We start from the raw sequence: 11,121 nt of genomic DNA on the forward strand, positions 1-11,121 counted from the left end.
ACCTCAGTGGCCTCTTCTCACCTCTGTGCGCATCAGTGAGCCACAGTCATCGGTAGTCCTCCCCAAACCAAGTATTTTGGGGACCCCAGTGTGGTGAAAAGACTGACTGACCTTCCAGTCCACGTGTCGGATGAGCCCAGTGGACCTGGTCAGGGTGACATCTTTCTGGTTTCTGGGCTAGGAGTGAACGTTTGGTTGTAAACATGATAGAGCATTTATCTTGTAAGATGCAGCCCATGTGGGTGTATATGTTAATTTATTACAAAGCATTATACTTTTTTATTGTCGATACTAATTTTGGTAGAATTCTGGGTAGCGGGAAGAGGCGGTGACATGGGAGTTGTCCTTTGAACTGATCGCCCCTGCGAATGTGATGAAGGGACTGCTCCAACCACAGGGCAAATTTGTATTCCCCAAGCGCATCCTATGCTAGTGCTGTAAATAACCGGTATTCCTGTAGTATCAGAAGTCAGCTCTGCTTTTCTGGGTGGCAAGGTTGTTTTTGCAAGGCGCTGCACTCCAGTTAATTTATAATAAAAGCAAACATTGCCTGACTTTTCAGTGCAGTAATTTTTGTTTAAAACCAGTTTTTGTTTGGATCAAGGTGCGAAAGCTGATGCTTGAAACCAGCGTTCCTTGTTTTATGAAAAGTTCTTGCTTATTATTCTAGCCATTAAGAATGTGCAGACATCTGTTAATTAATTTAAGCTTTTTTGTTTGGCATGCGGCAGCTCAGTTGCACCTTCACTCTGGCAGGAGTGTCTGCAGAGCCCCTTCCTTGCAGAAGCCAGCTTTCTCCCTGTCCAAGAGCAGCGGGGGGAAGACGGTGTGTAATCCCTGAGGGGCGTGCTGCCCACCAGCTGTAACGTTCCCGATGCTCACACTGTTCAGTAAGGTTGTCCCTTCCAGGTGGGGCTACCCATCCTGGGGGATAGGTAGGTGGAGAAGTTCAGCTGCAGTCCCTGAGCACGTGCAAGCTCTTCCTCAGATGTACAGAGTTGTGGTTAAACATTTACCCGCTCCTGAATCAACCTAGTTTAGTCCAAGTGTGATTCAGCATATAAACACAAGGAACTCCCATCTTGCCGTTTCTCTCGCCCCTTCGTTGTTTGACTGCGATAATTTGGTCTTGATTTACTCCCCTACTCTGAGAGGTGCAAAACTGCTCGTGTCAATGAACTGGAGCTTGTGTGCACAGGTCCCTGGGGAGCCCTCGCCAGTGGGGCTGAACAAAGAGCCTTTGCAAAGCAAGGACTGGTTTCCCCACCGGAGCGGCAGGCTGAGACCAATGCGAGGAGCTGAGCAGGAGGAGGAGCGGGGGCTCTCCAACGCCTGGGGCCATTGCATTGCCTTCCACCTCCTGCTCGCTGCAGCGTGGATAACCATCACCCGTGCATCTTCCTTCTCATCCTGAGGAAGGGCTGATGGCCAGCCCCGCGCTTCCTGCTGCGGTTCACCGTGGCACGGGGGCATGTGGGGATCACCGTGCTTAGTGGGGTTGGGGGCTGGGAATAACTCATCTGCTTTGTTTTCCTTTTAATTGAGCTAATTATCCCTGTAATTTCCCGCCAAAGAGAGAGAAAAGGGTGCGGGACCCCTGGCAGGTGCTGTCCATGTAGCTCTGCTGCTGGACTCCAGCCTTGCCTGCCGTGGGGTGGCTGCTGCAGGTTTCTGCCTGCACCCCAACTTTCTGGTTCTTTAAACTGTTGATGTGGAGCAGCACTTTTCTCTGTGTTTTAGCAGACCTGTTCCTCTCTATTCTTTACAGTTTTTGCTCTTGGGTTCCCTCCGCCCCTTTTTAAATGATGTGTAGATAGATTTTTGTGAAATTAAAACCTCTTTATTAACCCTCTCTTGGTTTGGGAATCATATTTCCACACCGTCTGGGCTGCTGCCTGCTGAACGCTGCAGATGGTGGGTACTGCACCTCCACCCTGCATTTGCTGTTGGGACTTTGCTCAGTCGCCCAGGAACAGCATGTGCAGAGAGCACCCCTCTGGGGGACCCCCAGCCCCTCTCTGGGTCCCCAACAGATCCAAAGCAGGAAGAAGATGCCCTCCTCCCCTCCCAGGGCAAGGACAAGGTGATCCCTGGTGTCTGTCCCCACACAGGGGCCATCCCCTCAGCCTGTGCCTTGTTGCTTTTACCTTTGGTACTGCACGTATTTACTGAGGTTCATGTGATAACGGAGGGAGCGGCTCCAGCTGTATACCAGACCTTTAGCCCTGAGCTGCAGCTGCTGGGGTGGGATGGGGGAGCCCTGGCTCCCTAGGGGTGCCCAAGGTGGGGGCAGCTTGTGCATCACCTCTGAGCACGGGGGCGGGGGGGCAAAGGAAGGACCCAGGGAAAAGGAGCTGAGGGTCCTTCCCTGCACTGCCTCAGTGCCTGGTCAAGACCTCTGTCCCCCTGTGCCATCTCTTTGCCAAATAAGCCCCACACCTGGGCTGAGCCCAGGGGTTGGGGGGAAACACACAGCCCCGCTCTCCAAATCCATTTTATTTAATAAAAATAACAAGCTGGGGTTGTCCCTGTGCCCAGGCTCCTGCCCTAGAAGAGTCCTTTGTCCTTCTTGAGCTTTTGTTGTTTCCACAAGGGCAGCTTGCTGAAGGCGGAGTGGCTCATGCCAAAAACAGCCTCGAAGTCCTGGTCGGAGAGGTAGTACTGGGGGAAGAGAGATGAGGCTGAGGTAAAGCGGGGGAGGCTTCCCCGGTACCCCCCCCAGCAGCCTCCCAGCCTCGTCTCACCTCCTTCCTGCTGGGATCCACACCCCGCGGCAGGTCCTCGGCTGAGGTGTTTACCAGCACATCCAGGGGGAAGGTCTCCTGTTTGTTGGGGAGGAGGCTGGTGGTGCTGGTGAAGACCTCTTGCCTGGATGTGAGCACCTGGATGGGGCGGGGGGAGCGAGAGACAGGGTCACATCAAGGGCTGCCCCAGGAACGGAGGAGGCAACAGGCTGGTTCCAGGTGTCCCCTCACCAGAGGACGTGTCCTTGCAGCTGCTTGATGGCACCTGCCAAGGGGACGGAGGGGCTTTCTGTGCCCCCTCCCACCCCAGGCTGACCCCTGTCCCTGTGCTACTTACTGAGGTGAGATGCCCGAGGCTGCTCTCATCCCCCAGCTCAGCTCTCAGCACCTCGTAGGATTTCTTGTCCTGGGAAGGAGACAAAAGTGCTCAGCCCCTCAACATGGGCAGGGAGCAGGCAAACCCCTGCCCGCACCCTGGAGATGCTGGCTGGGGCCAGATCCACATCTGGTCCCATCTGCGAAGGGCCCCCCCGGTCTTTCCAGTCCCCTCTATGACTCACAGCCCAGTTGAGAGGGTCCCAGGCCGGGAACCAGCCAGTGAAAGTGGGGGGCTCATGGCCCTGCTTCACCACGATGATAGGGGTGTCGAGGTCGCGCCCGCTGGGGTGGCTCCACAGGTACTCCTGCACCATCACTGCCGCTGCCTCCTTCTCTGACTCATTGGCGCCTTTCCCAATCCAGAAGAAAACCTGCAACGAGGTCACCGTGTCCACCATGGGGGTGAGATGGGGCCCTCTGGGGCTGTGCCCAACCCATGGTTGGGGGCACGCAGGATCTGTCCACAGGGACTGGCACCAGGAGTCCATCCTCAGCCATGCCCTGGAGCAAGGGGGCTGGAAAAAAACAACGTGGGGCCAGGAACATGGGAGTTTCCAGCCTTCCACCCTACCACCTCTGGCTGCTGCAGGTCATCCACCCCCTCCAGGGACATCAGCTTGTGGGATCAAAGGTGTCCCCCTACCTCGTGCCCCCCCAGCTCACCTGGTCCCAGGTGTCCAGCAGGTAAACATCATCCTCCTCCAGGTCGTCCTGGGTGAAGTCTACAATCTCTGTGGCCATGAAGGTGCCTGTCTTGTTGGAGCACTCAAAGAGTCGGGGGGACACGGAGGGGTTCTCCTGCTGCAGCCTGGTGGGGGACAATGCAGCAGTCATGGTAGGAATGGGGCTCACCCTGCTTGGGGACTGGTGGCCCATCTTAACCCCAAGGCTGGGTAGGGACAAGGGACCCCTGGGCACAGGGCTGGTACCTCTTGTTGTTGGCATACTGGGACTTGCCCCCCAGGGCCAGCCAGAACTCAGGTGGCTCCTGTCCCTCTGCGATCACTGGCTTCTCTGTCTTGGAGATGATGTCGGCCACCATCTTGCCCATCTCACGCTCATCTCCACTGCAGCCCTGCCGAGCAAGCACAGCTGCTCCATCACCAGCCCCAGCCAAGGAGGAAGAAGAGATGGGGACATTTCTCCTGGGGGTGGCAGCACCCACCCTGGTGCCCGGTGGTACCCACCTTCCCATACCAGAGGTAGCAGCAGCTGGGGGTCTTGAGCACGAAGACGTCATTGGAGTTGAGAGAGGAGGCTCGGACGGGCACCTCGATGGCCTTGGTGTTGTACTCATTGGTGCCATGCACGTGGAAGAGGCGGGTGGAGGGTGTGGGCTCCTTGCTGCCCGCCCGCGAGGTGCCACCCTGGGGAATGGGGACAGGAGGTCACCACTGGTGCCACAGGCTCAACCGCCTGCCCAGTCCCCACCCCCCAGCAGCCCTGTGCTCACCGCATACACCACCATCTTGCCCTTGAAAATGGCCATCAGGTGGGCCGGCTCCTTGCCCATGGTGACGCGGACCTGCACGGGCTCATTGTTGTACTTCTGGTCCAGGATGACGGCTTGGTAGGCAGAGGCGGCCAGCTCATCTGCGCTGGCTTCGCGGCCCTGGGCAGGGCAGAGCGGGGCTCAGCACCCACCACAGCCCCCTTTTCCCTCTTGGGAAGAGGGAACCCTCATGCCGTTCCCATGGGGTCATGCATAGGAGCAGAGCACCCCCAGTCTGGAGAGCTGCCCCTGTCCCCCACCTGTGGTCAGTAACCTGGGGGTCTCACCTGCCAGAGGTAGATGATGCGGTTCACCTTGGGCCCTACGAAATAGGTGTAGAGCACCAGATAGCAGTCCCCACCATAGAAATGGCCCAGCCACCTCTTCTCCACAGGCACCAGCTCCTTGTTCTCCACACGCCAGACCTGGTGGGACAGGGACATGCTGCTGCCCATGCATGCTAGTGCATCCCCCTGCACACCATGACATCCCCCAGTACAGCCCAGGGGGTGCCCCGAAAGGGTCTCACATTCTACCCTGGCCAGCCTACCTCCACCTCCCCGGATCCGTCATCCACCATCTTCTGCTGGGCAGCCAGCTGGGGCTTGGCGTACAGCGTGGTGGCATCAAACTTCACCTGCTCCACCTTGGCTGAGGGGAAGAGCAGAGGGCTGACCCACATCACGCCAGCCGTGGAGGTCCCCACAGCCCTCCCATCCCAATCCAAGGAGTCCTGCAGTGTCAGAAGCAGACACTCACCCACTTTGCCCATGGTGTGGGTCTTGCCCAACCCGCTGGTCTGGTTGGGGACAGTCCATTTTTGGAAGAGCTGCCTGAAGATGGTCGACTCAGACCCATCATTCTCCAACTCCACGCTGGTGCTGGCTGGGTAGTTCTTGGCTTTGATGAAGCCCTGGGAGATTCGGACCCAGAGCGTGGGCATGGGGTGCCCAGCACCCCAGGGAACAGCCAGGCTATCCCATAACTGTTCCCTAACCCAGCACCCACCAGTGCCCTGTTCATCGCCTGCTGCTTCTCCTCCTTGTTGGCTTTCTTGCCCTTCCACACAAAGATCTTTAGACCTCCTTGATCAAGGATGTAGCAGTCCTTGGAGGGGGGACAACAGCAGAAATTAGGACTTTGGGCAGCTTTAACCCTTCAAAAGCTGATTTGGTGAGCTTTGCCACCTTGCCATCTTGGCCCTGCCAAGGAAATTGGGCACCCCCCAGCATCCCATGGGTAACACACCTCATGCAGGAGCATGTCTTGAGTCAGGGGTCGAATCGCCACCTCCTGTATCACCAGGTTCCCGCTGGCATTGGAGAGGCTAGCAGAGGAAAAGAGAGGAGGAGGGGTTAGAAATGGGGCTGGAAAAACCCCTCCCCATCCACATCTTGGGGTGGCATGGTTGGGTGGGGGTGTCCCCTGCCCATCCCTTTTCTCAACCTGATCATGGCAGAGGTGATACCCAGGGACCCTCTTGCCCTGCCATGGTGGCAACCTTGTTTGCAGCTTGCCCTGCCATGTAGCTCACCCATGGCCATGAGGAGGGACAAAGGGGTGTCAGATGTGATGGGGCCACCCAGGGACATTGCCACTGTATTCAGAGGTCATGCTTCCATGACCATCTCTCCATCAGGTACCAACCCTATTGGCACCAGGGACCCCTTGCTTCAATGGCATCCAAAGGACCTGTCCCCACCCCTGTGGTGGCCTTGACCCCTCTTGGTGGCTGTCCATGGGGACGGGAGTTGTGGGACATAGCAGAGATGGGTGCTGGGTCCCTCCAGCACCCTGCGAGATGCCCCCGCAGGCGACCCATCCGCAGCAACTCACTGGTAGAGCTTGAGGGAAGACTTGAGCTTCTGGTCCACTTTGTCATCAGGTGTGGCTGCCTTGATGTCCCTCTTCTCACCCAGCACATGCGTGAGGACCTGCATGAGCCCTGGCGAGGCACCCTCGTCCTCACCGTCCACTATGCCCACCTTGGCACGGCCCCCACGCTCCCGGTCCCGGATGTCCTTGGCCAGGGTCATCGCCTGCACCCGGGGAAGAAGGGGTCAGCCCAGACTGGGAGGGAGTGGCCAGTCACCCCCTTCCTCCAGGGAGGGACCCTGGGACCCCCCAGCCATACCTTCAGCCTCTCGTTTCGGTTGCTCTCAGGGCCGTTCCACTGGATGATGAGCTGGCCCAGGTCCAGCAGGAACACATCCCCCTGGTTGAAGCTTTTCCAGCTCATCTCCACCTGCAGCACGATGGGATTGGGGGGGGACAGTCAAGCAGCAGGACGCCTGGGTCCTCCTGGAGCCACAGCCCCTGCCTGTCCTGGCTCAGTGCTGATGCATCTAGCCAGTATTCCTCCTCCTTATCCCAAGAAGGGCTTTTTGGGCTGAGGTTGCTCCCGAGGCAAGGTGTCGTGGCCCCACACCCGCTCTGTCCCCTGTTTGAGGGCAGCTATGTCTGGGGGGGGCTCTGGCCTGATCCTGACCCCAAAGAGCATCTCTACACAGAGGTTGGTGGCTAGGGTCCCCCCACATCCCATAACTCACCTCGCTTGCCACCACATTCTTCTTGCCCTTCACGTGCAGCAGGCGCTGGACGTTGTAGGTGTTCGTGTCCACGTGCTTCAAGCCTGAGGCCACCCCACCCTTCTTATAGCTGGGGGCAACAGACACAGCGTCAGCCCTGAGCCCCGCTTCTTGCTCCAGTGGGCTCCCCCTCCCGCCTCTGTGGGCAGGGAGGTGTTTGGGGACACCCACCCACCCATGTGGATGATGGATGGAGTGAGACCAGCTCCAGATCCTCCTGCCTCCCCCACCCCACTGGGACAGGGCTGTCCCCATCCCCACTGGGGACGTCCCCAGGGCAGGCATGCAGAGGACCCCTCCCCACCATTACCCACTGTGGTGGTGGGTCCCCGGGGTCACTGACATACATGAGTCCCTTCTTGAAGTAGGCGCGGAAGGTCTCGCTCTCGTGGCCCTGGACCTCACGGTGCTGCACGGCCACCGTGCCCAGGTGGTCATCTATCTGGGTGGTGTAGATGGCGGCTGCCCCCTGCTCATCCTGGCTCGACTCCTTGCCCAGCCAGTAGTGGATGTTGTAGCTGAAGCTGCTCCCAGTCTTGCGTGTCTGCAGGACACCAATGCCCGCTACAAGAGCCCCTGCCTCCCCAGGCCACTCTGGCCAGGGACATCCCTCCCTGCACCCCAGCCCACCCTGGGGCAGAGCCCATCCCCAGTCCCTCGCGGGACCCCAGGCTGCCCTACCGACAGCAGGATGTAGCAATCCCCCTCGTAGAAGTTGCCGTAGCTTTTGGTGGGCACTGGCACCATCTCCATGTTCTGCAGAAGGAAGGGAGATGTCAGATGTTGGGGACCCCCCCACCCCACTGCCCCCAGCCCCAAAATCTGGGTGGGTTTAACCCTGGGTGCCACACTGAGACCCTCGAACCCAGGCACTGAGGACACGGAGGGGGGATCTTCCCTCCCACAGCCCCCCCAAACAGCCTGGTGATGGGTGTCTAGGTAACGGGTGCCCAGGCTGTACCCCCGTCCCCACCTCGATTCGCCATATCTGGAGGCCCGGCGTGGTCTTGTTGAGCATCCTGCTGACTTTGGTACTGAGCTCCACCATGGTGACGGGTGCTGCAGGCAAGGGGACCTGCCGGGGCATCGGCAACACCCTCGTTAATGACAGGCAGTGCCATTAAGAGCTGGGACGGAGCCAGCCTGCCGTGCCATCTGCTGTCTTGCATTGTCTGCTACTGGCTGGGCCATAAACCCCCATCCGGAGCTGCACGGAGTGAGGGGACCCCCCGACACCCCCGTGCCAGGGCTGCAGGCACACAAGCGGGGCCGCCGTCCCCCTCAGCCTGGCTGGCACTGTGGCTAACAGGGGCTGTCACAGCTCCATGCCAGGGTCCGCAGTGGGCAGGAGCAGGGTCCCCCGAGCGCCCCGGTGTCCTGCCCTGTGCTTGGGCACAGGGTAGGGCTGTACAGGGCATCCCCAGCCCAGCAGCAACAGCTGGGTGACACCGCTGCGCAGCGGCCTGCTCCTCCCCAGCGCCAGCAGGAACTGGCCCTGCTCAGCCTGCTCCCAGCTCAGCTTGGCATGACATGGCACAGCATGGCATGGCCACCGTTGGTGGCCTTGCACACACACGCATGTGCACGCACACACGTCCATGGGTGCACGCCACCGCCGCCTGCTCCCCCCCCCCCCCCCCGCAACTCCCAACCCCACCGCCAGATCCATGCCCCCCAGGGAGGGCTCAGCCTGGCCCCACAGAGGTGCCGAGCTTGCCAGGGCTCAGCCCCAGAGTTGCAGAAGTTGCCCACAGCCATCTCTGCCAGGCTAGCAGTGCTCGCCGGCAAGCAGGCGGGGAGGTCAGGCAGCCAGCGGTGCCCAGCAGAGAGGTCTCTGCTCCCCCAGCCCCGCAAAACGCTGCCTTGTCCTGCTGCGCTGCCCTGAAAGCGCCCAAATCCCGTCCCTCAGATCCAGGGGGGTGACATCCCTCCAGCGCAGCCCCGCGGTGGGGCACAGGTGGATCCCCAAGCCCCGTCCCCAGGCCACCCTGGTGCCAGGAGCGGTGGTGGCTGCAGGATGTGCTGTCCCCCACCATGCCCGCCTTCCAGCCCCACACCCCAGCCCCTCACCTTCCCTGCAGAGCTGGGCACAGGTGAGCGTACCTAGGCAAAGTGCTCAGGTGCCAGCACCCAGGAGACCTTTGTCCCTTCCTGTCCCAGCCTATGTTCACCATAAAAGGGCAGGAACAGCCCGGAGTCAAGGTCCCCACGGCCCTCCAAGGCTTCTCGGCACCTGAAGAGCCCCCCCTTACTGATGGGGTGATTGCCCTCCCACCCTCCCCAGGTGCTATTACAGCACAGGGCAACCGTGGGCACCCTGCTGTAGTACCAGCTGCCCTTCCCAGGCCTGCTCCCCTCTTGGCCCTTGGCACTGAGCCCACGGTGAGGGGTTTTTGATGCCTGCCCCCCCCCCCAAAAGTTTCCCCAAAGCGACAGCAACAGGCTGATGCCACAGGGCTGGGCTATGCTGCCGCCCTCCGCTCGCCCAGTCTCGTGGTGATGGGGTTTTTGGTGCCACCAGTAATGCAGCATCATCTTCCCACCCCACGTGTCCTTGTGTCCCACCCCCTACCTGGCACATCACCTCCCTGCCCGTGGGACTGTCCCCAGGCTGTGCCACTCTCCAGCTGGAGGCCAGATCCCTGCTCACCACTCAATGGGCTTTGCCCTCCCCACATCGGAGATCTCTGCGGTCCCTGCCTTGGGGATGGGAAGGGAGCGCAGGGATGGGGCATGGTGCTGGGGTTTGGGGGCACAGGGCAGGGCATAGAGCGGTGGCATGGCTAAGCCTTGTGCCCTGTCCCGTGCCCCCAAACCCCAGCCCCAAGGGGTGGTACCTGATGATGCCCTTGGATGTTGGCAGAGAGGAGAGGGGTCTGGAGTCCTGCCCAGAGGCTCCCAGCCCCGAAGGTTGTTTTGGGGGGACGACCAAGGGGTACATAAAGCTGGGGGGGGGTTTCGCAGCAGCAGGCAGGCCCCCTGGACTCCCCGTCCTGCTCTTATCTCTTCCCCAGCCCCGCAGGATTGCCGCAGCCTTATCTTGGCCGCCCTGCTGAGCCAGCAGCCCTGGCCAAGAGTGCCACAGGCATCCTGCACCCCGGCCGTCATCCTGGCGCCAGGCCTGGGCTGCAGTGAGCCCCAAGTCCTGCCTGCACCCCCGCCAAGGATCCCCAAAGTAACGGCAATGGGCTGAACCAGGCCAGGGGGGTGTCAGCCACAAACAAGGGGGTGCCCTGATGCCACGGAGATGGGCTCTACTGCTGCCCTCCACTCCCCTGGCCCTGCAAACCCCCAAACCCTCCTAACCATGCCACCCAGCTCCCACCCCCTGCACCCTACACCAGCATCCCCCGTGGGACCCTTACCTGGGTGCAGAGCCTCCGGCAGAGGTGTGGAACGGAGTTTTGGGTGGGGTGTGACACCCGGCTGGCTGCTCTCTGCTCGGTGGCCGCGTCCCAGGGCTGAGCCTGCTGGTGTGGCACAGGGGTGGGGGACCCCACGCCAGCCCCAGAGGGCTCGCCCCCTCCGCGGGCCCCCCAGCCGGACATGCTGGGCCACTAATGAACTCAGTAATTAGTGCAGCCATCAGGGAGGACAGAGACTTCGTTAATGAGGGGAGGCACAGGGCCAATGAGGGCACGGAGGGGGCAGCTAAGAGACACCCCCCCAGCACCCCACTGCCTGCACGTTGGCAGCAGGCTGCCCGGGGGAGGGGTCACAAGTCCCGTCCCCCCCAGTGACCCCCAGTCTATGTGGAGGGGTCTGACACCTTATTTGGAGGAAACTGAGGAAGGGAGCACTTGTGACACAACCCCCCCCACCCCAAGGCCCAAGGCTGGGGGGCAAAACCCACACGGTAAATTCAGCCCCCCCCCCCCCCCTCCGGCCCGGCAGCACCCCCTGGCCGCAACCCCACCCA

At 60.6% G+C, this 11,121-nt stretch overlaps 1 protein-coding gene across 1 annotated transcript; it reads right to left on the reverse strand.

Annotated features, from left to right (window-relative positions):
* Nucleotides 1–2,483: 2,483 nt before the first annotated feature.
* Nucleotides 2,484–10,729, reverse strand: VIL1 (villin 1). The gene is made up of 20 exons (XM_010568264.1): nt 10,568–10,729; nt 8,176–8,277; nt 7,884–7,958; nt 7,550–7,746; nt 7,164–7,272; nt 6,749–6,859; nt 6,451–6,653; nt 5,863–5,941; nt 5,623–5,721; nt 5,374–5,527; nt 5,165–5,265; nt 4,902–5,039; nt 4,576–4,734; nt 4,310–4,489; nt 4,052–4,197; nt 3,786–3,930; nt 3,305–3,493; nt 3,082–3,150; nt 2,745–2,882; nt 2,484–2,661 (listed from the first exon to the last, which is right to left on the reverse strand). Exons 2-20 carry the CDS (start codon nt 8,248–8,250, stop codon nt 2,548–2,550), a joined length of 2,481 nt encoding a protein of 826 aa, XP_010566566.1. The 5' UTR covers nt 8,251–8,277; nt 10,568–10,729; the 3' UTR covers nt 2,484–2,547.
* Between the last annotated feature and the right edge of the window lie 392 nt (nt 10,730–11,121).

Source organism: Haliaeetus leucocephalus, unplaced genomic scaffold, assembly GCF_000737465.1.
Source record: "Haliaeetus leucocephalus isolate CR32 unplaced genomic scaffold, Haliaeetus_leucocephalus-4.0 Scaffold1, whole genome shotgun sequence".
Classification (NCBI taxonomy): domain Eukaryota; kingdom Metazoa; phylum Chordata; class Aves; order Accipitriformes; family Accipitridae; genus Haliaeetus; species Haliaeetus leucocephalus.